This window comes from Muscardinus avellanarius (assembly GCF_963383645.1).
Source record: "Muscardinus avellanarius genome assembly, chromosome: 1".
Lineage (NCBI taxonomy): Eukaryota > Metazoa > Chordata > Mammalia > Rodentia > Gliridae > Muscardinus > Muscardinus avellanarius.
In genome coordinates, this window is record NC_137786.1 from 118,746,973 (window position 1) to 118,774,925 (window position 27,953).

Below are 27,953 nucleotides of genomic sequence, written 5' to 3' on the forward strand. Positions count from 1 at the left end.
AGGGTTTGCATCATGCTAAGGAAGGGAAAAGCAATTTAAAAAAAGAGAGAGATAAAAATATCTAATATAAAACCCCAAACTTTATTCTCTCATTATTTATCAGCCCCAATTCTAACTGATTTGAAAATAAATAGACATTTTTTTCTTCCTAGAAGGTAAGATATGGCACCATAATCCGATGGGCCCCTATTACATCCGCACAGCTCGTTAGATGGTGCCGGGTAATTACTCTCTGTGCACGTTTACGCTGCGTCCTTTCTCTGAGCATTTCTGGTCTCTGCCAAATGCCGTCTAGACAATGTGAAGGACTTTAAAAGCAGCCACAGCCTGTTTCTCCCTCTCGTGCCTGTCCTGCAGTATTTCCAGAAGTGAGATGTCAGGTAAACTTTCTTTTTTTCCACCATAGGTTGGCTTGTTTTTTCTCTTTGAGGCTTGATCAATCAGATTTGATGGTTTGGGTTTCGGGATGGTCTTAGAGTATTCCAAGGCCTAAAAGCAGAGAGAGAAAATTTGACTTAAAACAGAAAGTGCCTCCCCTGGATTCCTTAAGTTAAATTTAGTCTTAGAAAATGTTAATTTAAGCCGGGCGTGGTGGCACACGCTTGTAATCCCCGCGCTTGGGAGGCTGAGACAGGAGGATCGCACGGGTTCGAAGCCAGCCTCAGCTACTTAGTGAGGCTCTCAGCAACTTAATGAGACCCTGTTTCCAAATAAAATATACAAAAAGGTCTGGGAGTATAGCCTGGAGGTAGAAAGCCTCTGGGTTCCACCTCCAGTACCACCAAGAAAAAAATGTTTATTTAGACAAAAAGATAATTATTAAGACATGGATAGAAATAGATATCAAACAGAAATGCAAATATTGCAACATATTTGCAAATAATGCAAATAAAAACATTCTGTGTTTAAATAAAATAAATGAGCCGCAAAACTATAGGCTGTGGGAGGAGTCTGAGAATGGTGTACTAGCTCTTGTGACCTCTGAATGTTTTCTTCACAAAAATGAGTTGTTTTTTTTTTAAAATAAAAGTGAGTTTCCTTCAAGTGTTTGAAACTGGATTTCTTATGCGTTTGATCTACTTAGTTTCTGGCACCCTTAGTACATTAAACTTTCAGTAGTACTGTATTAGCAGACCTTTCCGCCCAAAGAGGACTTGTGAGAGCTGATGTAAAACTGGTGGCATATGATCAAAGTTGATGTAAAACTGAGTCTCTTTTATTAAATCCACTGTTCTTGTTCCTAGGGTCTTAAAGCTCCAGGAGGTATTAGAGGCTAATTTCCTTTTTTTTTTTTTTTTTGGTGGTACCGGGGTTCCTGGAAACCCTTCTACCTCCGGGCTACACTCCCAGACCTATTTTATATATTTTTTGGAAACAGGGTCTCTTAAGCCAGCAAGGGTGATTTCGAACCAGCGCGATCCTCCTGTCTCCGCCTCCTAAGTGTGGGGATTACAAGCGTGTGCCACCATGTCCAGACAATTTCCTCTTTTTTTTTTTTTTTTTTTTTTAGTATATTTGTGGAAATCTAGATGCTGAGAAAAATACAGTCTTGTTTTAAGTAATATTGCTTTAAGGTGAGACTTCTAACTATGACTTGTAAATTTGCCTTTATATCATATTTGTATTTTAATAAGAGTTATTAAGACAAACTTTAATTTTAATAAGAACTGAAATGTGAATGGATAAGTCCTTCAAGGGTAAAAGAACTCTAAAACAGAGAAACAAAAAAGAGCCCAGATTTCTCAGTCAATATGGGTGAAATCTATAGAAATTTCTAGCTATGTATTTGTTGCCCCAAAACTCTTTATGAAAAGATAATGAATTGGAGAAAAAAGAAAAAAAATGGCACCGTAGAAAGTCAATTAAGAAGACTGAGGGCTTCCAGGTGTGAGTAAGAAAGGAAAAAATAAGCCGGGTGTGATGGCGCACACGTGTAATCCAGCATTCGGGAGGCTGAGACAGGAAGATCTCAGGTTCGTGGCCAGCCTCAGCTACTTAGTGAGGCCCCATGCAACTCAGTGAGACCCTGTTTTAAAATAAAGAATAAAAAACAGGGCTGGGGGTGTAGCTTGGAGGTAGAATGACCCTGGGTTCCATCCCCAGTACCGCCAAAATAAATAAATAAATAAATAAATAAATAAAATAAAAGTAGGCTGGTCTGTGAAAGCAACACGAGGCACAGGTTCCTCAGGGCACCTGAGCATCACTTATTTCTAAGCAAAGGATCCACTGTCCTTGCTGGGACTGCGTAGGTCACCAAGGCACAGACCTGCACTGCCAAACTCTGTGTCTTCACAGCACGTGTTGTGTTTACGCCACGACTCTTGGTTGGATGGGAAACAGTCTGTTTCTTGAGATCAGGTCCCTTCTCTAGAGGAACCTATTTTTACAGTCCCTGTGGAGAGGTGGGGGGATGAACTGGAGAGAAACACTTGAGGATTTCTCTTTGACATCTCAATAGCAGGGATACCCTGGGACCAATACCCTGGAACTTATTTAATGATCGAGAACAAAGTTAATAGGATTGTTAATTTCTTCTAATTAATCACCTTATTAATTGCCTAAAATACTTGGAAGAAAAGGTGCAGAGACAATGAACTTCAGGAAAAGGAAAAGGCTAAGCTCACAGCAGTGTGCGTGCGCGTGTGTGTGTGTGTGTGCGTGTGTTATTGTTACTATATCACTATCTGTGGATCAAATGCCATAGGTCGTTGCAGGAATGACAGTCACTAGAACATCTCCATATCCCAAATATATGGCACTTTTTTTTTTTTTTGTACTGGGGATTTGAACTCGGGGCATTCTACCTCTGAGTTATATCCCAACTCTTTTTACTTTTTATTTTGAAACAGTCCTGCTTGGTTGCTGAGGGTCTTGCTTAAGTTGTTGAGGCTTATCTTTAATCTTCAATTCTCCTGTCTCAGCCTCCTAAGTACTGGGATTGCAGGTGTGCACCACTGCACCAGCTACAGACAGAAATCTTTTTAGAGTTAAGAAGTAATACAAGTTTTTTTTTAACTTCTTTTTTTGTGTGTGTGGGTCTGGGGATGAAACTCAGGGGGGCATTTGACCTCCGAGCTACTCCCCCTGCCCTATTTTTTATTCTTTATTTTGAAACAGAGTCTCACTGAGTTGCAGAGGGCCTCACTAAGTAGCTGACGCTGTCCACGAACCGCCATCCTCTGGTCTCAGCCTCCTGAATGCTGGGATCGCAAGCGTGCACCCAGCTGAAAGTTTCTTTTACTCCTGATAACAAACAAACAAACAAACAAACAAACAAACAAACGTACGTGTGGAGGAGAGCTTCTTACCTTCTGCCTGGGCGTGGCTGGGTTCTGTTGGGGCTTTGCTGTTTGTGGCTTGGACAGGGCCGACAGTGCCTTCATGTTGTGCTCCTTAACTTGCCTCGCATATTCCTTCTGCTGTAGTAATTTCTGCATCTGCTCAGAGAGACAGAGCTGCGATGAGTCACAGGTACTGCTGGCCCTCTCTGTTTTACTTAAAGTGACAGGGCTTTAGGGTTCAGGGAGCTAGACAGCACAGGGGACACATGATTGGTGCGTCAGGGCGACAGCAGGGCCTGGTTAAGCTACTGTTTCTCCTGGAGATGAGGAATGCTGCTGCCCAGGCCCAGTGTTCCCTCAACAGTGGCTACACTGCTCACAGCCCCTCTCTGGTGCATTTACCCAATTTATTTTCATTTTTGCTTCCAACTTGGAATGCTACTCTCTTTTTATGCCTGAGTGCAACTGCAGTTAAAACACATTAAACGAAGATCTCTTTTCACTGGGGGAAAGAGAACAAAGTGGATGCACTTCTCGGCTGGCAACTCTCGTTCAAGTGTCTTCTCTCCAGCCACTTTTCAAAATTACCATGATAACACTGTCTGGAAAGACCAACAGCCGCACAGCACACACAGCCCCTTTCCTGGCAGGCGTCCTGCTTTTGAAGGCCAGGCCTTCAAGCTCACTGAAGGACAGGTATGCTATGGTACAGTAAAGAGTGTGTCTGGGTCCTTATTCCCCCCCCCCACCCTTCATTCTCTTCTTGGCACTGGAGATTGAACCCCGGGGTTTCCTACCTCTGAGCTCCACCCCTAGCCCAATTTTATTTTTTATTATTTATTTATTTATTTATTTATTATTTATTTATTTTTTGGTGGTACTGAGGGTGGAACCCAGAGGCTTTCTAACTCTGGGCTATACTCCCAGACCTTTTTTATATTCTATTTGGAAACAGGGTCTCACTAAGTTGCTGAAAGCCTCACTAAGTAGCTGAGGATGGCTTGAACCCATGTGATCCTCCTGTCTCAGCCTTCCAAGTGCGGGGATTACAAGCGTGCACCACCACGACCGGCTTATTTTTTATTTTTTAATTAAAAAAAATTTTTTTGGTGGTACTGGGGATCCTGGAAACCCTTCTACCTCCAGGCTACACTCCCAGACCTATTTTATATTTTTATTTGGAAAAAGGGTCTCTTAAGCCAGTGCGGCTGGCTTCGAGTATGCGCAATCCTCCTGTCTCTGCCTCCCAAGTGCAGGGATTACAGGCGTGTGCCACCACGCCCGGCGCTTTTTTTAAATTTTGAAACAGGGTCTTGCTAAGATGTGGAAGTTGGTCTCTTACCTGCAGCCCTCCTGTCTCAGGCTCCCAAGTGCTGGGATCAGAGGTGGTTGCACCACGCCCAGCTTCTGTTCTCTTACTGTTGCTGTTTTCAAAGGCCCTCTATTCAGTGTGAGACATTTATTTGCACAGGGCTTGATTCTGGGAGCATCTTTATGTGGTTTTGCTAAAAGATACTGCATATCTCACTCACTTTATCTCTGATGGACTCAAAGTCGGGTCCCAGGCCCCCAAGCTTCACATCTCTCTTCTGATAACCTTTCAGCTTGGAACTCTAAAAACAACCAGAGAAACAGCTTAACTCTTCATGACTCTTCTTCCCTGAGTCATCACAGCAGCACTGAAGGAAGAAGGAAGATAAAGAATGGAAGCCAGGAGTGGGGTAATTCCAGTACTTGGGAGACTGAGACAGGAGGATCACAGTTCAGGGCCAGACTTGAGACTTAGCAACACTCTCAGCGACCTAGCAAGGCCTTGTTTGAAAATAAAATAAAATAAAATAAAATAAAATAAAATAAGATGGGGCTGGTTGTAGGGGAATAGCTCGGAGGTAGAATGCCCCTGGTTTCAATACCTGGTCTCTGTCTCTCTCTCTCTTTCACACACACACACACACACACACATATGCATAAGCAATAACACACTCATATGTGTGCATACACAAAAACAACAAAGAATGAAAGCTGGTATGAATGGGTGCATTTTCTGGCAATTCTCCCATTTTAATGGCAGATATTGGTAAAAGTCTCTTAGGCAACTTGTACCTGGGTAGCTGATGTGTTTTGAATAAAGGAGATTGAGATTCCAAAAATTATAAATAAAAATTCCAATTAGCAGTGTGTCTTTTTATTAATTTTTTTTTAACATAAAGAGCACATTACCATGTTGCTACAGCTGTGGTTCCTGTGATGTTCAGGCCTAGGCAAATGACTTCCTTGGAAGTGACAATTCAAACGCATCAGAGAAGAACATTGATTCAAAAAGAGAACCTGCCCCCAAAGTTACAGCATTGCACTTTGCAGATATCTCAGAAGAGAAAGCAAGAAGGTGGCACCTTTTAGATTTTGAGATGGATTTTGGAGAAAAAAGATAATTTTAAGAAAAATAATGACCTGGAGCACACCAGCAGACAGGAAAAACCTGAATGCTCTCCTGACCACAGGGTAGACCAAGGTACCCCACAAACTGCAGCTTTCAGCATTAAATGTGACATTTAGGTTCGCTCCCTCTCCTTGTGGGGAAACCAAACTCGTTTATCTTTCAGTGGGTTAGTTAATTTGTTTTTCCTGGGGGGAGGGCAGGACAGGGAATGCCAAGGAGATGGCTTGTGCGACAAGGAGTATCTCAGGGCCACTTCTAAGTTGTGCTCAGAGTGGAGAAGAAAACGCTGAGTACAAAGGCAGCTCCTCTGTGCTGACCGCAGGACGCGCCTGTCTGGCACGATATCTGCACAAAACTTGAAAACTCCCATTCATTATCACAAGCCCTGCCATAGGCCATGAACCTAGTGGGTCCAGATGAAAGAGATGTGAAATATCATGGCTGCATGAAACTCTGTGATCTTAAGAATGAACTAATGTGCACACGTGGTGCCAACCATTCAAGAATGCATCCTTCTCCCAGTGGCCGAGAGGCCTCCCATTCGCCATTGCAATGGGGCCTTCATCACTGGAGAGACAGTCAAATACTGCTGTGCCTCATTATCTGAGGAGGACTGCTGCCAGCACCCTCCCTCCATCCCAAAATTTAGGGATGTTCAAGCCCCTCACATAAAATAGCACAGTAGAAGAATAGAACCTATACACATCCTCCCATGTACTTTAAGTCGCCCCTATGTTGTTTATGATACCTAACACAATGAGAATGTCTCATGAAGATTTGTTATATACTTTAGGAACTAATGACATAAAAACAAAGTCTATCTGTATGCAGAACAGATGCTATTTTAACTATGTTTCCAATCAGTGGTTGGCTTAATTCACTTCTGTAGAATAGAGCATAAGGAGGGCCAACTGCGCTGTTTCCCTGTGTTTCCCTGTGTCTCCCCGGCCCTGGGCTCTGGACCATGGGTACAAGTGACATGTGGGGTAGCGGGCATGCCTTGGAAAGCTTTTCTTCCACCGCCAGGGCCCCTTCACTTTCCCTTTTTTCTTTCTTTAAAAGGGATGTGATTCAGCCGGGCGTGGTGGCGCACGCTTGTAATCCCCGCGCTTGGAAGGCTGAGACAGAAGGATCACACAGGTTCAAAGCCAGCCTCAGCTACTTAGTGAGGCTCTCATTAACTTAGTGAGACCCTGCTCCTAATAAAATATAAAAATAGGTCTGGGAGTGTAGCCCAGAGGTAGAAAGCCCCCAGGTTCCATTCCCAGTAGCAAAAAAAATAAAAAATAAAAAGTGGATATGATTCTTAGAGCCACAATCTTGTAGCCAGGAAGACAAGAGAATCACACACATCCTTGATGTTTTGAGCTATGGAAACACCACTTCTCTATGGATAATGTATGAAGGAATACTGGACTCTTATCTTTGAAATTGCTAGCAGCTTGGTTAACTTACTGCTGAAGGCTGTGTTTTTAATCCGTGCTACAATGTCACAATCCCAAAGGGCCAAAACAGCAGGGTGTGGCGGCACATGCCTATAATGCCAGTACTTGGGAGGACTGCAGGCTTGAAGACAGCCTCAGCAAGTAGACTCTCATCACCCTAGCAATCCCTTATTTCAAAAACAAAAATAAAATAGGACTGGGGTATAGCTTAGAGGTAGAATGCCCCTGGATTCAATCCCCAGTACCACACACACACACACGCACGCGTGCACACACATACACACACACACACACACACACACACACACACACACACACATGCGTGCGCGCGGGCCAAAATAATGTGGCACATGGGTAGTGCTTCCACACTGTAAGGACTGCAGGTTCTATTACAGAATTGGCCCCATTACAATGTGAACCATTTATAGTCAAAATTCTGAGTATTATAGGTGTGTGTTACCATGCCTGGCTTTTAGTAATTTTTAATAGGTGAGTAAACTGCTAAAACTTGTAATCGCAAATCGGTTCTCCTTACCTGTGCCATCTGGATCATTGTTTTGCAGTCACTAAATTACTATTTGCCAGAATAAACCAATAAAGAAAAAGAAGAGAAAAAAAAAAAAAAAAACCACTCGGATCCAAGTCACAAATCCAATTTGTCCAGAGATGATGAGAAAGGACTGCTCAGTGCCCGGCAGCCTCCCCCTTCCTCTGCAGCAGCTTAACTTTTCACCATTCTGCTGACTCACAAAGACACACGCTACAGCTTGTGTGCGTGCTGCTGGCCGACTATCACCACAGATAACTCCCAGGTTAGCACAGAAAACTCAAGCCAGGGCCTAGCATGAGGGTTCCACATGGAGGCCAGCGCATGGCCCACTGGGGCCATCCCCAAGTGCTGTTGCTGCCTTCACGGGATGACATTCAGCATGGCTGGGAGACATTTCTCAAGGGATAGCGGTGGTTCCTCCTAACGGAGTTTGTTCCGGATGATCGGCTGTGAAAATCCTGGATTTGCTTAAGCTTGGTGCAAATAATCTTGAACTCTTTCTCAGCACTGCAATTCTGTTTGATCTCTTGCCAGCAAAAGTCCTTTTAACAGCTTTATTGAGAAATCATTAATATATCACAAAACTCGCCCATTCCAAGTTGTATGATTCAGTGGCTTTTAGTATATGCACTGAGTTGTGTAAACAATACTACAATGCAATTTTGGAGCCTTTTCATCACCCGAAAGAGAGGCTCTTGTCCCCCACAGCACTTGCTCCTCCTTTCCTCCCCCTCCACTCCTAGGCAACCACTAATCTACTTTCTGCCTCTTCAAAAATCTGCTGTAGACAATAATCCCCAGAATTTACTTTGATTTACCTCTCCTTGGCTTTGACAACACTAAAAGATCACAGCAGTACAATGCCAAAATAATAATAACGAACCAACATTGATAGTCCCATTAAGTCTCCAAATACAAAGGACAATTTGGAAAACATAGACACCCTCTCCACAGTCCCTGACCAGATCCCTGCTAATCTCTGCACAGCACACACAGGTGACGTCGCTCGCCCCGGCTCTGTCCATGGCTTCCGCAGACCCTCCCGGAAGGAAGGCTTCTCCAGTAACCGATCACAGCTCTTCTCTCGCCCCATCAGTGCTTTTGATTGTAAACCTGGAGTGTGCCTGAACTAAAAATGACATGATCGCCTGAGGATTTGTTTCATCTCTAAAATATTCCTTGCTGTGGGGGATACTGCAGAGCTATTCTCCAGAAAATTCCTAAGATGTGTAAGGGTGAGAAAGTCACCGAAAAACAGGACAGAGACATGATGCCCGGGTACCCGGGAACAGCGAGCTAAGGAAATTTGCTCAGTGGTTGCTGAACTTAACCCAAATAAACCTCTTCTTGGAAGTGGCCGAGAAGCAACGCCCAGGTTGTCTGTAACAACAGGCAAGGAGCTAACGACCGCAGCCCCATGTCGGCCCTCGCAGAACCCACGCAGTTATTTTGAGGTGGGGTGAGGCGCCACAGTATAGCTTATACCGCGTGCCGTCCTCGCCCCATGCTAATCTCTTGCTGTCTGACATCTGGATTTAATGGTCCCACCAGAATGGCTAGAAGAGGAAGGGGGCTCAGGCCTATTATCTTAGCAAATCCTCCAATTTATAATGCGATTCAGGGCGATTCCCTTGGAAACCACCTGATTGCATGTGGCCAGCAAATGGGCATGACCAGCCCTGATTCCTTCTGGCTGGGGCCCCTGCTACCTGCTGTCCTTGACAATAGCTCACTGCTAAGTCTTCTGCATTTCTGGAAGGCTCTGGATGACAAAGAGAGCTTCTGTGACTGTGTCAAACGGAGATGGAGATGGAAGGTACTGGACTGAGAAAGTGGATGCGCATGGATTGTGACATTCCTAACAGAGAGCAGGAAGGCAGGGATTTTCCCAGCTGGAAAGGGGGCCTTGGGGTCAGTGACTGGAAATTCTCCTTCCCCCTCCTTCCCCTCCCACCCTACTAGATTTCTGGTGATATACTTGTTGCCAGGGTACTTTACTTTTTTTCAGTAAAACATAAATTCAAATTATCAAGAGAAGGAGGAAGGAAAAAAGGAACTAACATGTAATGCCGCCCACTCTCTGCTAGGTAATAAGCGTCCATGTACTGCATTGCTTCATTTACTATCACTGCAAATCTGCAAAAGGAAAGAATAGTTCTGATCGTGCATATGAGCAATCAGAGGTTCAGGTAAGTTAGCAGCCTGCCCGTCACAGGGATGTCGAATGAGAGCTGAGAGGAGGCCTGAGTCCTTGACTGCACCAAACCTTCCGGGAATCACGTTTAAGGGTGGTATCCAGAGCTCCCTTATATGTGCAAGTGATGCCTGCACCTGTGTATGTCTTTATCATCCTGAATCTCATTATAATGTATAATTACACTGCACCAATAAAGTATTTTAAATTTTAAAAAGTGTGCATTTTCAATAATGTTCAAAGTTGGCAAAAACAAGCAAGGAAAGTTTAAGATATTTGTAGGCCTGGGAGTGTATCAGCTCTGGAGCGAGCAGGCTTTCTTTGCCTCAAGAATGGGTTGTTTCTAAGCCTCTAAACACATTTCCATAGAGAAAGAATAATACAATGGTGTTTGGCTTTTTAGTCTAGGCTACAAAACTTATTTATTTCTGAAATACTTGAAAAGATCACTAGTAGGGCCTCCCAATCTAATTACTGTGTAATGATGATTTTGTGGGAAAGAAGGGACCTGAGGTTCCAGAATCACAGGGCTCCGTAAGTACAGTACAACTGGGGATTCTCCAGCTGCCAGTGTGGTTTCCATACCTGGGCAGGGCAGGGGACCCTGGAAGAACAGGGGATGGGGGTCCAGAGAGCTCTGGAACAGGGTGCGTGGAGGAGCTGGGGCTGTGAGCTAGTGAAAGCCTGGGCTCAGGGCCCAAGACTGAGCTCAGAGTGGGCTCCTCCTTCCCTTCTCTATAATATGACCGCTGTCCACCCTCCTCCAGCTTTCCATCTTTCTCGTAGCCACCTGGTTTTCGTTGTGAGCCTGGCCCTCAGAAGGAGAGAAGGTAGCTCTCTGGGAACTCTGAGTTCTTGGAAGAGTGAGTTGTTATAAAAGCCAACCTAAACCGGGCGCGCACGCTTGTATTCTCTGCGCTTGGGAGGCTGAGACAGGAGGATCGCACGAGTTCGAAGCCAGCCTCAGCTACTTAGTGAGGCTTTCAGCAACTTAGTGAGACCCTGTTTCCAAATAAAATATAAAAAAGGTCTGGGAGTATAGCCCGGAGGTAGAAAGCCTTTGGGTTCCACCCCCAATACCACCAAAAAATAAAAAATAAATAAAAAAATAAAAAAATAAAAGCCAGCCTGACCCAGAACCATCCTGGCTTCCTGACTTGTGATCTCTCTCTCTCTCTCTCTCTCTCTCTCTCTCTCTCTCTCTCTCTCTCTCTCTCTCATACACTCCATTATGAGCCTCTCACTACTGCCAAGCTGATGCTGAGGCCATGCCTTTGAATCTCTAGAACGGTGTACTAAATAAACCTCTTTTAAAAATAAAGTAGGCTGGGCGTGGTGGCGCATGCTTCTAAACCCAGCATTCAGGAGGCCGATACTGGGGGATCACGGTTCACGGACAGCCTCAGCTACTTAGTGAGGCCCTCTGCAACTTAGTGAGAGCCTGTTTCAAAATAAAGAATAAAAAAATAAAAAAAAATAGGGCAGAGGGTGTAGCTTGGAGGTCAAATGCCCCTGGGTTCCATTCCCAAACCCGCAAAAAATAAAAATAAAAATAAAGTAGGCTAGCTGGGTGTGGTTGTGCACACTTGTAATTACTTGGGAGATGGAGGATTTGCAGACTCAAGGCTAGCTTCAGTAATTTAGTGAGACTCTCAGCAACCTAGTGTGACTCTTTTTCAAAATAAAAAATAAAATTGGTTTGGAAGTTTAGCTCAGAGATAGAATGCCCCTGGGTTCAATTCCTAGTATTACTACTACTACTACTACTACTACTACTACTACTACTACTACATAATGTAGTCTGCCTCAGGTGTTTCATTATAGTAATGAAAAAAAAGGCAATACATTTGGCTCTAGATGCAAGTGATTCTCCCTGAGGTGTTCTTTCTTATTGCTTTAAATAGCAGAGGCTCATCTTCGATAGCATAGTGGTGAATATCCTGCCTGTCAGTTTGGAAACTGGGGTTCAAGTCTCTGATGCAGAGGCCACTTGCAGCTTTGCTGGGGATGTAGCTCAGTGGTAGAGTACTTGCCTAGCATGCACAAGGTCCTGAGTTTCAATATCCTATGCCACAAAAAAAAAAAAAAAAAAAAGGAAAAAGAAAAAGGAGGAGAAATTTGTTCTGCCAGTACTTTAGCCAGGAATGATGGTTCACTTCTGTAATCCCAGTACTTGTCTGCAAAAAAGGGGAGTACAATTCCAGGGAGGAGCAGGGCTAGAGGAAAGACAGTTCTGAGATGCACGGTGCCCAGCTGTGGCAACAGCTTGGTAGTGACCATCCCTATTCCAGGGCTATACAAAATCAAGACCCATCTGTAGTTTCAAAATTAAAGAGTCACTAGGGAGGAAACGACCGATGCCTTTCTCACCTTGATGCTGCTTCTCTTCCTACTATGCCTTTTTCCTTTTTCCAGTTGGAACAGATAGCCCTCGGAATTGCTGCGACTGATTCTCACGGGTTTTCTCTGGCTTCTCCCTGAATAGAGCTGGGCCTCACTTTCCACCCTTGGCAGGATGGGAGGAAGCATGAGGCTGGCCGAGGGGCCCTCGCCAGGCTGCACCTCTGCCAGCTGCACCAGGGCCTGCTGGTGCTGCTCCATGATCTGAGTGAGCCGAGAATCCGGAGAAGCTCTAAGGGGCTCGCTGTCCGAGGAAGAGTAGAATTTCCTTTGGAATAAAACACAAAGTTGTTAATAAAACACAAATCTTCAATACCTAAGACCCGCAGCATTTGAGACTTTACGAACAACTAACTTGATGCATCTACCACCTCCCAAAGCAAAATAATGACCTTTAGCTTAATCTTGCATGAATATGCTAATTTCATATTTTGAAATATTCATCTAGCTGGGTGTGGTGGCGCACACCTGTAATCCCAGTAGTTGGAAGGCTGAGACAGGAGGATCACAAGTTTGAGGACAGCAATGTAGTGAGATTCTCAGCAACCTAGTGAGACCTTGTTTAAAAAGAAAAAAATAAAAGAGCTGGGGTGTAGCTTAGAGGTAGAATGCCCTTGAGTTCAATTCCCAGTACCACACACACACACACACACACACACACACACACAGAAAGAAATTCTTTTTCCTTAGGATATTTTGACTTGTCTTTAGAACTTCTGCTTGTGTACATTCACAGTAGAAAAAAAGGCATTTTGAAAAGTTGAAGAGTTTCCCCTTCAAAACACCTAGAAATGTTGCATTAAATGAAGCGAGCATCCCTTCAGTCCATAGTGGAGTTTGTAAAAGAGGCACGGAATCTCCAGGGATGAAAGATAGCACAGACCTTAAGTCAGAGCAGACTTTGGGTTAGCTGAAGCCATGGCTTTCATGTGGGACTCTGGGCGCAGGGACTTCAGCTTTCATAGCCCTGGGAGAGGACTGTTAACACTGTCCATGTGAGGCAGAATCAGAGCTGAGACCCTTCAATAAAGACTGCCACCTGGAGGGCTGCACTCAGCAGACCAGAGGAGCACATAAAAACCCATCCACCAGCCCAGAGAGATAAAAGCAAGACTGTCTTGGTCTGGGCTCTGCATAAGGGACAGAACTATGAATTTCCTGGGATGATACATAGGTTCAAATTTACATCACCTATATAATCACAGAAATTCAATACCAAGAAATTAACATTGACATGACCCTAGATTGGGAGCTACTTCCACAGCAACTGTCAGAAGCAAACATTGGACTTTCCCACAGGGCTGTTCTCCACCCAAGCCCACTTCTTTGAGGTGACTGCTCGTAAACTCAACCCAAAACTCTAGCAGGAAGACTGAGAAGAAGGACGACACAGGCTGGGACACTGGAACCGGCCGGCACCTTTCATCCAGGGCTCGCTGCTGCTCGTTTCCCGTGCTCTTCTGGACAGACCCTTCGTGAGGCCCCGACAAATGCGGCTGCTACTGGGAAAAAGTCCTAGATGAGCCCTCTAGCATCGCTTGTTCCTAGTCACTTAAAACCACTGATTTTGGAGGTCACACAGTGGGGTGTTCATTGTCAGTCCCCCACTGGCCCTGGGGTAGATCACACCTCTGACTTGTGGGTTAAGATTATAAGGCTGCCCTTTAAGATAATAAGCCTCAGGCTCTTTCTTCGCTACTCTAGCAGCCTGAGAAGCTCAGGCCTGTGCTGAGGCCCAGACCCAGCTGCAAGGCCAGGGGGGTTGCAAGTGCGGTGCACCAGCCACAAGAATAACTCAGCAGTTCCTGGACAAGTTGACAGTGACTGCCAGGCGATCCAATGTCTCTTGCAAGAAGAAACCATGTCTCTGGCCAGTGGAAGATTATGAACTTTAGCCCATCCCAGCAAATCAATACAAAGCTTACATCTCCCTTTGTTCAGAGAGCAGCCTGCCCCCCTTCAGCTGAAGCTCCAATTAAGATCTAGCCTGTGTGTGTTTACAAGGCCGGGCTCCGGCTCATTTCTCTTGTTTCCATTTCAAAAGATCCAGTAACTATAACAGTGGAGAAATTGGAAGGTAGAATTGAGAAGACTCCGAGGAAAGCAGAGGAAAATTACAAAGAAACAAAGAACAAGCGAGAAAGGGCCATCGTGAGAACTGTCCTGGAAGAACATATCTGAATGGCAGGAGTTTCTAGAAAGAGCAAGTGGAGAAAACTGTTGGAAGGAATGACCCTTGAGACAGTTTAAGACATTTTGCTAGAACTGGAGGACACACGTTTCCAGGTTAAAAGGGCCCAGAACAATCAATGAAAATAGACCTCTACCAAGGTACATTATAATAAATTCTCATGTTCTTAGAGAGAGAGAAAAAAGAGAAGATCCTACAGCTTCCAAAGAAAATACAAACAGGTCATCTACATGGGACTGAAAGTAAGAAACGACTCCAAGGGAAACAGTTTCCTTCTAGGAACCTGTAACGCGCTGCCGGCCATCGTCCACCAGGCAGAAGGCAGAAGGAAGCCAGTTTCGGTCAGGCAAGGTCTCATTTACATCCAAAGTAGAAGAGGATGTTCTCTACCACAATGAGAGAGAAAGCCAAGAGAGTGAAAGGGGAGATGGAGAAAACAGGAGGCCCAAAGGTGGAGAACAAAGAGGGGCATCTTCACAACGAAGTGAGGCTAGGTCATGCAGGGACCCCAGGGTACCATCACAGAGGACACAGCGCAGGCGGCAGTGCCGCGCCAGACACTGCGCGTTGCCAGCACCCCTCACCCCAGCCTCTGCACGGTTCTGTGTTTCTTTCTTTTTTTCTTCTTTTTTTGGTACTGGAGAATGAACCCAGGGGAAATCGACCTCTGAGCTACACCCCCAGACCTTTGTATTTTGAAATAGGGTCTCACTAAGTTGTTGAGGGTCTTGCTAAGTTACTGGGGCTGACCTCGAACCTACGGTCCTCCTGTTTCAGCATCCAACGTGAAGTGCTGGGACTACAGGTGTCCACCACTGCACTCAGTTTCCATGGTTTTAATCTGAAGAAAACATCAGAGGGTGTGCCCAAAAGGAAAATGTGGGGTTCTGAAAAAGGGATCTGATCAGAAGAAAGGCAAAGGAAATTCTCAGAAAAGCTTTGTAGCAGTTATAGGAAGTCAAACAAATGAAAGGTCTGTAAAAGCCGGGCGTGGTGGTGCATACTTGTAATCCCAGCATTTGGGAGGCTGAGACAGAAGGATCACAGTTCAAGTACAGCCTCAGCTACTACTTAGTGAGGTTCTTGCAACTCAGTGAGACCCTGTTTCCAAATAAAGAATAAAAAATAGGGCTGGAGGTGTAGCACAGAGGTAGAATGCCCTGGGGTTCCATCCCCAGTACTAAAAAAAGAAGTCTGTAAAAAGTCTGTCTCCCAGAAAAAAGAAAGAACCTGATATATCCTGATGAAGACTTTATTCACATGTACTAGGAGAAGTAAGCAAAAGCAAAGCAAACAAACAAACAAAAAAAAAACCCAAACAAAAACAAAAAACAAAGGCAATTACAAACTTTGGGAAAAATAAAAAGGTGAAGCATAATCATAGTATCTACAATGCTAGACCATGAATTATAGATCCCCTGGCATGGTAATGAAAATACGGACTATGGGTCTAGCCAAAGATTGTATGATAACTAATGTTTCTGGAGCATAGGTACAGGTGTGATGGTGATGGAAGGAAGCCAAATATCTATTTAGCAGAGTAGGAAGTCAACTAAAATTTTTAAAACTGATGCAGCACAATACAGCAATAAATAAACCTAACTGAGAATAATGGCAAATATCAGAGGAAAAAAATTAAAAAGTGGAAGCCGGGCATGGTGGCGCACGCTTGTAATGTCAGCATTCGGGAGGCTGAGACAGGAGGATCGCGGTTCGCGGACAACCTCAGCTACTTAGTGAGGCCCTCTGCAACTCAGTGAGACCCTGTTTCAAAATAAAGAATAAAAAATAGGGCAGGAGGTGTAGCTCGGAGGTCAAATACCCTTGGGTTCCATCCCCAGACCTGCAAAAAATAAATAAATAAATAAATAAATAAATAAATAAATAAATAAAATGTGATTGTTGAAGCCCAGAGAGGTGGCTCATGCTTGTAATCTCAGTACTTGGAAGGCTGAGACAGAAAGATTGCAGGTTCGTGGCCAGCCTCAGCAACTTAGTGAAGCCCTGTTTCAACAAAACAAGAAAAAGAATAAAAGAGGGCTAGGAGTGTAGCTCAGGGATAGAATGCTCCTGGATTCAATCCCAAGTATAACAACAACAACAAAAAGTGGTTAATGAAGTTTGGCATTTTCATTATTATACCAATGTAAATATTATTCCCAGCTAAATGGACCACTGGGGAGAGCAAGCAATATACTGCCACTGGCCTAAGTGCTATTTGACTTTTTAATATTTTTGCATGTACCATCTTGGTTGAAATTTTAATTTGAAAAATAAGAGAGGAAGCTGGGCATGGTTGCATAATCTACAATCCCAGTACCTGGGAGGCTGAGATTGGAGAATCGCAGGTTTGAGAACAGTCTGAGCAACTAAGCAAAACCCTCAGCAAGCTAGTGAGACCTTGTTTCAAAATAAGCCGGGCGTGGTGACGCACACTTGTATTCCCCGTGCTTGGGAGGCTGAGACAGGAGAATTGCATGGGTTTGAAGCCAGCCTCAGCTACTTAGTGAGGCTCTCAGCAACTTAGTGAGACCCTGTTTCCAAATAAAATATAAAATAGGCCTGGGAGTATAGCCCGGAGGTAGAAAAGCCTCTGGGTTCCACCCCCAGTACCACCAAAAAAAAAAAAAAAAAAAAAAAAAAAAAGAAAGAAAGAAAGAAAAAGAAAAAGAAAAAGGCTGGGTATGTGTAGCCCAGAGGTAGAATGCTCTTGGGTTCAATCCATACTACTGAATAAAAAGAGAGAGAAAGGAGAAAAAGTAATATTATAAATGAAAAGAAGGATATGATTATAAACATAAAAGATGTTGAATACCATGAAAGTTATTTAAATATTATGAAAAGCTTTATGATGGTGCATTAAAATTTACTTAGCAAAAGTGGGAATTTTTTTCTAGAAAATATAATTTGTCAGACTGAGTAAAGAAAGAGAAAGATTATAAAAACTTACAGTAAATGACTCAAGTTTAAAACCTGTATAGAAAAAAAATAAAACCTGTACAGAAACAATTGCAGAAACAAAAACTAACCAACCAACCCAAGAAAAAAATACTCATATCCCAAATAGTTGTATAGGAAAGTTCTAGCAAATGTTTGACAGATCATTCCAATTGTACACGAAGTGTTCCAAAAGATGTAAGACGAGGGCACAGTCCTTATCTCATTTCACAAAGCTAGCTTAATCCTGGTGTGTGTGTGGGGGGGTACTGTGGACTGAACGCAGGAGTGCTCTCCCACTGAGTGCATCCCCAGCCCTTCCTTCCTTCCTTCCTTCCTTCCTTCCTTCCTTCCTTCCTTCCTTCCTTCCTTCCTTCGTCCCTCCCTCCCTCCCTCCCTCCCTCCCTCCCTCCCTCCCTCCCTCCCTCCCTTCATTTTTATCATGAGATGGGGTCTCTCTGAGTTGTCCAGGTTGGGCTAGAACTTGCAGTCCTCCTGTCTCAGCCTCCCTCGTCACAAAGATACAAGGTGTGCCTCTATGCCTGGCTTGGGGTAATCTTCACAATTCATTCATACAAAGCCAGTGGCAGAAAAAGTACAAGCCCATCTCACTTTATGCAGTGAATGTTAAATCCTCAGCAGTGTTAACAGATCAAATCAAGCAACTTATTAACAATACAGCACGATGAGTTACCCTAGACACAGCAGCGGCACAGCCTTAGAGAATGTGCTGGAGGAGTTCACGACCCCAAAGGATTGATGAAGAACATTTACACTGATGGAGAGAACACACTCAGTAAAGTTTCAGCAGCTGGCGTGGTGGCGCATGCTTCTGAACTCAGTACTCGGGAGGCTGAGACAGGAGGAGAACGGGTTTGCAGCCAGCCTCAGCTACTTAGCGAGGCCCTCCACAACTTAGTAAGACCCCTTTCAAAACAGAAAGCTAAAAATAGGGCGTGGTGGTACACGCTTGTAATACCAATTCTTGGGTGGCTGAGATAGAAGAATTGCAGGTTCTCAGCCAGCCTCAGCTGCTTAGTAAGGCCCTCTGCAACTTAGTGAGACCATGTTTCAAAATGAAGAAGAAAAAAATTGGACTGGAGGTGTAGCTCGGAGGTACAATGCCCCTAGGTTACCCCCCCCATACTGCCAAATGAACAAACAAACAAACGAACAAACAAACAAAAAAGAGGGCTGGGGGTGTAGCTCGGAAATAGAATGCCCCTGGATTCAGTCTCTGGTACAGCAAAAAACAAAAAGTTTCATCCCCACTTTTGACAAAAATCTTTACAAAGAAAAATATGACTAGGAATAGGAAGGAAATTTCTATTTTTCTCTATCTTCCAACATCATCATCATCATCATCATTATTATTATTATTATTACTACTACTACTGCTACTACTACTACTACTACATGGTACTGGGGATTGAACCCAGGGGCATTCTACCTCTGAGCTACACCACCAGCCCTTTTTATTTTATTTTAAACAGGGTCTCACTAAGTTGTGGAGACTGGCCTCAAACCTGCCATCCTCCTAGCTCAACCTTTCAAGTACTGAGATTACAGGTTTGTTTCATTATGCCTGGCTCCCTAAATATTATTATTATTGTTGTTGTTATTATTATTATTATTATTATTATTATTCTGGGGATGGAACCCAGAGGCATTCAACCTCTGAGCTACACCCCTGCCCTATTTTTTATTCTTTATTTTGAAATCGGGTCTCACTGAGTTGCAGAGGGCCTCACTGAGTAGCTGAGGCTGTCCGCGAACCGCGATCCTCCTGTCTCCGGAGAATGCTGGGATCACACGCGTGCGCCACCACGCCCAGCTTCCCTAAATATTATTTTTTAACAGTAAAAATGTTAAAAAGAAATGGCTCTAAAGCTGAGAGGGAGGAATAAGGATGCCTGCTATCACTCTCTCTTCCAAGGATCTGAATTGTGAGCCTTATTATATTTACAATACACATTATAAAGTGGTATGCCTAAATGTCTTCTGACCAATTCAGATTCATAAAATTGTCCCTCTGTTTTTTTTTTTTTTTTTTTTTTGTGGTACTGGGGGTGGAACCCGGGCTTTCTACCTCCGGGCTATACTTCCACACCTATTTTATACTATTTTCGGAAACAGGGTCTCACTAAGTTGCTGAGAGCCTCACTAAGTAGCTGAGGCTGGCTTCGAACCTGTGCGATCCTCCTGTCTCAGCCTCCCAAGTGCGGGGATTCGTGCGCCACCACGCCCGGCATTGTCCCTCTGTTTTGATAGTAAGTTCCTTAAAGATGACTCCCACATAAAACTTCTCTTGTATTTCCTATAGCATTTTAGATTTATATTCAGCACATGTCAGGTGTCTAGAAAACATATTTATGATTAAAGAACATAAATAAAGTTCTCCTGAAGGGATTTATTTATTTATTTATTTATTTTTTATGGTGCTGGGTATTGAAGCCAGGGGCATTCTACCTCTGAGCTACACTCCCAGCCCAATATTTTATTCTTTATTTTGAAACAGAGTCTCACTGAGTCGCTGAGGATCCCACTAAGTAGTTGAGGCTGTCCAAGAAACGCAATCCTCCTGTCTCAGCCTCCCAAATGTTGCGATTTACAAGCGTGTGCCACTACACCTGGCTTCTCCTGAAGGGTATAAAAAAGTAGATTCCTTTTTCCTATCTTTGGAGAACTACTCTACATTGCAGGGAACTTGAGCAACTCGAAAATATAAAGAAGAAAACAAATCATCTGTAATCTCTCTTGCCAGAGATCACTACTACTGACAGCGGGCCTGTTGTCTTCTGTGCACATTTATAACCCAGGAAAGCACGTGCTCCTTAGCCATACTTTTGATGTTACTGATTTCTTTTTATAGAAAGATTTCCTCATAACCATAATTCTTAATGGTTATATGATATCAAACATAATAATTTACTTAAACACTTCTCCACTATCAGATTTTAGGTCATTTCTAGAAAAAATGGCATCTTTGTGTATATAAATTTTTCTGTATTTTAGGTTATTTTCATATGACAGGCCATTATTGTGCTAGAGGTCACTGGTTTTCTCCAAATATTACTTGCATCCCTTAAAATACAATGATTTGTTTTGACTGGGTCTCCGAGTCCTTCTTTCTCTTTTAATTCTACTTTAGCTACAGCAGAAAAAGTTGGAGACAGGGAAGAGAAAAGATATACATAAAAAAATGGAGCTGGGTGTGGAGGTACACACTCATAATCCTATAATCCTAGTACTTGGGAGGCTGAACCAGGGGGATCACAGGTTCGTGGCCAGCTTCAGCTACTTACTGAGGCCCTCTGCAACTTAGTGAGGCCTTTTCATTTTATTCAAAATAAAGAATAAAACATAGGGATGAGTGTGTAGCTCAGAGGTAAAATGCCCCTGGGTTCCATCTCACTAACTAAAAAAAAAAAAAAAAAAGAAAGAAAAAGAAAAAGAAAAAATAGAATAGAATAGAATAGAACGGACTGTGCCGGGCAGGAATCAGAGGCAAGGAAGTTGTGTGACTTTTTCCCTCTTAACTGACCACCCCCCAGGACTCTCCTATCCCCTTCTCCCTCTGTCTTTCTCCAACAGTCTTTTATTTCACCTCTAGGAAACCATGTGAGGAAAGGGAGTTCTTACCATAGAATTTCTAGGTTCTTGTATTTTGTTTCTGCATAAGGCGGTTTGGGTTGCTTTTTCTTTTCGGTTGCTCGCTGAACACTTATGTCATACACAGGCTGAGAGCCTTTCTGGCTCAGGGGCAGGTGTCTCTGGGAAAGTTCACTGAGGCTGTTCAAATTTGTATCAGAAAGAGTGTAGATGGGTAGTTGCTGATAGGAAAATCTTTTCTCTTCTTCCTCTCTGAGTCCTCTTTCTTTATTAACATCCAGTGCTGCGTGACAGCCAGTGGGGTTTTTATAGACCACCTTGTTGAAAGCCTGTTTCTGTGAGGCAAAGGTACTGGAGGTACCTTTGGGATTGTGGCCTCTCGGTGCACTTGAGTCTTGTAAACTGTCGCCAGAGGCATCCAGAAGCGCAGGGGGTCCGTGCTTTATTGAAGTATCGATGGGCTGATTTTGGTTTTGTGGCTGGCTGGGATTGGTGTTCTGCTTTCCTTGACTGACAACAAGTTCTTTAGTGATAAAAGACTTTTGGCCACTCTGGCGTTTCTGCTGTTTTCGCAGTTTGGGTTTGGCTGGTCTTCCGGATGGCTGTTGACCATTAGCGGTCTCAGATGACTGACCTCTAGATACATTGCTTGATTTTGTATCTTCATATTGAGACCAGTGTTCCTGGTAATTCTAAAAAGAGATTTTCGGTTAATGTAAAATTAGAAGATTGGCACTCTTCATAAAGTTTAAATTAGTGTTTGTTTTTCTTTTCCCAGCCCTATTTTTTAGTTTGAAACAGGGTTTTGCTAAGTTGGTGAAGGCCTTGCTAAGTTACTGAGGTTGGCCTAGAACCTGTGGTCCTCTTGCCTCCTAAGTACTGGGATTGTAAGTGTGTAGCACTATACCTGGCAAAATCAGTGTTTGTTTGTTTTTTTAAAGGGGAGTTGATACTTCTAGGAAAGTGGCTGCAGAATTAAAGGCAGATAAAGAGTACAGAGGGTCCTTTTCTAAGTTCAGGCAAGTTAGAAGATTACCAGGTGAACAATTCGCCGGGAAATTTTAGATTATGAGCCTACAAGGAGATTGAGAGTTTAGAATGGGCTTTGTGTTAAAGGCTGTACAGTGAAGTACCGCTAAACCAGGGTCAGAGATAGGGAGAAGCTCTATCTCCAAAGAGATGTGTAGGAAGAGAGTAAACATCTACATTAAAGCACGCAAGCTTATTTTGACTAATGAGCATTTTACTTTGGTACTGGGGACTGAACCCAGAGACATTCGACTTCTGAGATACAACCCCAGCCCGATTTTATTTTTATTTTGAAACAGAGTCTCTCTAGGTTGATGAAAGTCTCACTACTTGCTGCAGCTGTCCTCGAACCTGTGATCCTCTTTTTTCAGCCTTCCAAGTACTGGGATTGCAGGTATGCACCACCACGCCTGACTCCTAAATGAACATTAAAAAAATCCTAACTAGAGCCAGGAATGGTGGTACATGTTTGTAATCTCAGTACTTGGGAGGCTGAGATATGAGAATCCCAGATTCAAGGCCAGCCTCGGCAATTAGGGAGACCTTGTTTCAAAACAAAAATAAAAAATAAAAAGGGCTGGGGGCGTATCTCAGAGGTAGAATGCCTCTGCGTTCAATCCCCGGTACCAAGAGGAAAGAAAAAATTCGAATGAGAATACACGGGTGAGCATTACACAAGCAAGTACAAGTTGAATACCAAACAGTGCCCGGATTATCAGCTCTTCTTACTCATACGGGTCAGAAGCTAGGAATGACCTCTTCACCAGATGAAACAAATTAGATTGCATTCAGAGCATTATAAAAGAGTTTGAGTTGTGACAGGGCCTCTGCGAACCCGCGGGGTTGTTTTGCTTCTGTTCCTTAATATAGCCTGTACTTAGGCAATCAAACATCTGGGGAGAAAGATTTCAATTTCAGAACAGTCTTTATGCTTTTCAAAGCTGAGTAACAACAAAATGTACTCGGGGTATAATAGATACACTATGTAACTATATTGTACTCTAGCCATTTAGGAATATTTTCCAAGGAATAGAGCACTCATTACTCGGTGAAAAACTAGCTGAGTTAAGAGGCCTTCGGAAAGAAAGATTAAATGCTTACTGACCATATGCATCGATGTGTTATGTAACTGCCGCATATTCCTCCCTTTCTGAACAGACATATTAAGAGAAAAACCCCTCTGTGGCCTGTATCTATGCAACCTTAATTGAAAAATGCAACAGTTAGCTAGATCATTGGAGGAAAAACATCTTGAAGTGAGCAAAGCAGGCTTTTGCTCAGTGTTTCAGCTTGCTACAAAGAATGGCCCCATTACCGTGAGAAGGGTTCAGTTTTTATTTCACTTTTCAGATCCAGCCTCTCAGACTCAGCCTGTTCCTGCAGAATATTAAGTGGTGTTCTATTTCTAATGAAACTGCACTCCAACGATGAGGCTGAGATAAATTTAAAATGGCAACATACAATATTACTTGTTATATTAGAGTTTGAGGTAAGAATGACCTCTAATTTAAAATGTAGAGTATGTCCCCTTTGGAACCTGCACTTTCGGGGGTGGGGTGGGGATGAGTTCCTATAAGCTTTCAGTTTTTACCTGCAGTGCTTCATAAAAAGAAAAATGTTCTGTATGCAGGTAAGTAAAGGTTCTTTCTTCGATGTATATTGAGCCACATGGGGAAACATGGGCAATAGGGCTCTGAAAAGAACCCCAAGAAGCTGGGCGTGGTGTGGTGGCCTGTAATCCTGCACTTGGGAGGCTGAGACAGGAGGGTGGCGGGTTCATGGGCAGCCTCAGAGATTTAGAAAGACCCAGTTCCACAATAAAAAATAAAAAGAGCTAGAGGTGTATGTAGCTCAGAGGTAGAACACCTCTGGGTTCAATCTTTAGTACCAACCAGACAAAACAGGAAAACCATAGAGCATGCTTCTTCACAGAGGATCTGGGAGGAAACTGCTGTTTTACAGTCTTACAGATGTCTTACAGATGTGCTCATGAAACACGACACCCTTTCATGCTGTTCGAAGGTCAAGAAAACCTCCCTTCGCTGTGATCTAAAAATGCTGGTTGATGTTGATTAATGCCAGGATTTTTTTTCGATATTTGTTCAGCCTTTAGCTCTCTAGAGAATAAGTGACTTTCTACTTTCCACTGCCACCTGACTATAAATCTCCAGGTTTTCTCTCCTCATCTCCACCAAGAAAAAGCTCCCTCAGTAGCCTCAGCTACAGGCCCAGAGCCTGGGTCACCACTTAATGTAATACAGCTACCCTCACTGCTGGTGACTCTGCCCCAACAGGACTCTTCACTGTACTCTGTCAAGAAGGCCAAGGACCCCGCCTTCCAGGAAACTTCGTCTCAGTGTTAAATCTGCTATTCAGGTAAACGTAGTGCCCAGAGACAGCGTTCAGCCTCCAGAAAGGCAGACATTTATGGGCTTGAAGCGATTTCCTTCACCTTCCCACTCGGCAGTCTACTTGAGACCCACAGTTTACTGAAGATTTGTTACCCTCCAATTGAGGCTCCGGGGGTCACTCTTTAGGTGACAAGACCCAAGTCCCCTGAAGTTAATATACAAAGCCGCTCTCAGCCTGCTTAATCTCCGTAGGCACTGAAATCCTCCCTCCATCTCATCCTGAACACTCTGGGGTTCTTTTGTTACCAACACTTACAGTCGGTACGTCCAACAGGCTCTCAGATTAACTGCTTAATGACAGGGGTTTGTCTGTCACACAGAGCATCAGCGCCAGGAAATCCTGAGTCTTGACCCCAGGCTGGTAATTTTTAGTAAGACTGGTCCTTAGCCATTAATGTCGACTCACACTGCGTCATGCAAGGGAAGTTGCCCCGGTCCCTGTGAAAGGCACTCTGGCTGCCTGTATCGTTAAGTCGAAGGGAGAATGCATGCTCCGGCCCCAACCAGAAGGCTCCTCTGCCTTCAAGCAAACGCTGCTCTTACTCTTGGCCGCCTCATCTCAGCTGTGGGTCCCGAGAGCAGCACCCGCGCCCCAGGGCAGCCCCAACACAGGGAGCTTCCTTTTGCGTTTTGCCTTCTGCTGTGTTCGTTAACAATAAGATACAAGTCCTCTGAGTGTGGGTCATGCATGCCATCCAATAATATTAAGAAAATTGTAGACACAGGAATTAAGTGGCTCTCATTTTTACTGTCAGTAAGGAAGAACTCTGTTCAGATGAACAGAAACACAGATCTACTTTTTTTTCACTTACTTATTATAGTTTATTACACATGGTTACTTTTAACAGTTCCCCAATAATACTGAAGCCTGAGAATGTATTATTTCCTTTGGTTTTTTTCTCACTTTTTATCTTGTTTTTGCCATGTATATTAATGCTCCATGTATTTTATACCTCCAAAGTTTTGCTTCTGTTGTTCTACTTTAGTTATCAGTATACTTATGCTTCCTGCCCTTTATTTCATCTTGGTGTCTCCGTCTGCAAATCCACATTCCTTCTGGTGCAGCTCTGTTGCTCTGCCCTGTGAGCGCCTTCCAGGCCAACTTTCCTGTCATCTAAGGGGTCCAAAGTGAATGTTCCCTACATTATTCTTTCCAAGACTTGGAACTGGACCCAGGGCCTCTTGCATGGCAGGCAAGTGCTCCACTGCTGAGCTATATCCCCAGCTCTTTTTTTGTGGTACTGGGGTTCCTGGAAACCTTTCTACCTCCGGGCTACACTCCCAGATACCTATTTTTATATTTTTATTTGGAAACAGGGTCTCTTAAGCCAGTGCGGCTGGCTTTGAACCTGTGCGATCCTCATGTCTCCGCCTCCCAAGCGTGGGGATTACAAGCATGTGCCACCACGCCCGGCCCCAGCCCTATTTTTTATTCTTTATTTTGAGAAAGGGTCTCACTGAGTTGCAAAGGGCCTCACTAAGTGGCTGAGGCTGTCCTTGAACCGCGATCCTCCTGTCTCAGCCTCCCAAATGCTGGGATTACAAGCGTGCGCCACCATGCCTGGCTCCTAGCTCTTTCTAATTTTATTTTGAGACAGGGTCTCACTAAAGTTTCCCAGGCTGGTCTCAAACTTGTGATCTTTCTGCTTCAGCCTCCAAGGTCAAGGGCCACCAGGGTCAGTGCCTGGTGAGGGCTTCAGGTTCTGGTGTGGTCCCTTTGCTCTGGGTCCTCAGTGGTGGACAGGAACAAAAGTTCCCTTGGGCCTCTTCGGAACAGCATGGTACTATTTAGGAAGGTTCTGTCCTTATAACCTACCTAGTCACCTCCACAGAGGTCTCATTTTTAATGCCATTGCGTTATGATTTAATATGTAAATTTTGGGGTAAATACAAATATTCAAACCATAGCACATGCTAGGCATGGTGGTGCATACCTTAATCTGAGTACTTGGGAGGCTGAGGCAGGAGGATTGCAGGTTTGAAATCAGCATCAGCAACTTAGTGAAGTTCTCAGTAACTTAGCAAGACTCTGTTTCCAAATAAAAATCAGTAGAATAGGGCTGGGGTATAGCCTGGAGGTAGAAGGCCTCTGTACCAAAAATACAAAGCAAAATAAAACTAAAAAACAAAACAAAACAAAACAAAAAATCATACACAGGCGAGGACCATTTTGTCAGGAGAAAAAAAATATAAAAAATATATATATCCCCAAGTAGGCATTCAAAAGCACGAAAAAGGATGTTCTCCTTACCACTCTAAAATAACTCTTGATTTCCCAGAGAAAAGGTAATGACTTTATGAAAATCATGCAGGACCAGGACCAGCCACTAATTAATATCAAGGTGCTTGTGATCACCTCCTGAGTTCTCTTCCTGCTAGGGAAACTGGGTGTGGTGGCCCATGCCTGCAATCCACACCTCAGGTTCTGTGACCCTCTTCTATCCCTCTTAGCTCTCCACCTCTTGGCAATTCCTCAGAGCCTCTTGCCTCCTGCCCTCTTCCCCCACCACCTCCTGCCCTTAGCATGTTACTGCTCTCTGCTGGTCCCTGGTTCCCATCTTCTTCTCTTCTCCCACTCTCCACAGCTCCTGGCTCATCTCAGCAACCCCTATAGCTCAATCCATCAGAAGTGCTCACGATGAAGGAGATGTGGCTAGCTCAGCTGCCCTCCTGAGTGTCATAACACCACACTTCCTCTTATAGGTGTCACCAAGCTCAGTACCAGGCCCCTTCCTGCCCCTCTGCCCTTCTTCCCCCACCAAAAGCCTGCCTTGCCTTCCTCAGTCACACGAGTGCTACTCATCGGATATTAGACCTTCCCCAACGTGCTAAGCCTGCTGCTTCCACTTCCAACCACCTCTGCATAGGGAGCAGGCGCTGTTCTGACCTACAGGAGTAGGTCAGTAGGGAGTTTAATCTAGTGGCTGAAGTAAGATACACCAGCCACCCGTGAGATGACCTCCTGGTGTGTGGAGTGGGTGAATACACGACATGTTGGGCCACCACCGCATCCTTGCAGAAGCTACAGGGAGGCCACCCTCCCGCTGCTGCCGCCTTTCCAGTCTCTTCCCTTCCAGGCTGCTACTCGGATCAGAGACAGGGTGATGTGTGTGTGTGTGTGTGTGTGTGTGTGTGTGTGTGTGTGTGTGTGTGGTGCTGGGGATTGAACCCAGAGGCATTCCACCTCCACGTTATGCCCTCATCTGATTTTATTTGAAAATAGGGTCTCGATAAGTTGCCAAGACTGACTTCAATACTGTGATCCTCCTGTCTCAGCCTTCCAAGTACTGGGATTACAAGTGTGGGCCACCACACCCAACTGACAAGGTGATTTTTTTTTGGTGTGTGGTACTGGGAATGAAACCCAGGGGCTTTCTACCTCCGGGCTACACTCCCAGATCTATTTTATATTTTATTTGGAAACAGGGTCTTGCTAAGTTGCTGAGAACCTCACTAAGTA

General features: G+C 44.1%; 1 protein-coding gene across 1 annotated transcript in view; it reads right to left on the reverse strand.

Annotated features, from left to right (window-relative positions):
- Positions 1–291: 291 nt before the first annotated feature.
- JHY (junctional cadherin complex regulator) overlaps positions 292–27,953 on the reverse strand; it is a gene marked incomplete at both ends in the record, with an annotated part of 62,949 nt that continues 35,287 nt past the window's right edge. Inside the window, 5 exons of the mRNA XM_080715489.1 lie at positions 292–489; positions 3,312–3,440; positions 4,817–4,897; positions 12,284–12,581; positions 21,084–21,745. Of these exons, the coding sequence (XP_080571615.1) occupies positions 292–489; positions 3,312–3,440; positions 4,817–4,897; positions 12,284–12,581; positions 21,084–21,745 (1,368 nt within the window). The remainder of the gene's footprint in view (positions 490–3,311; positions 3,441–4,816; positions 4,898–12,283; positions 12,582–21,083; positions 21,746–27,953) is intronic.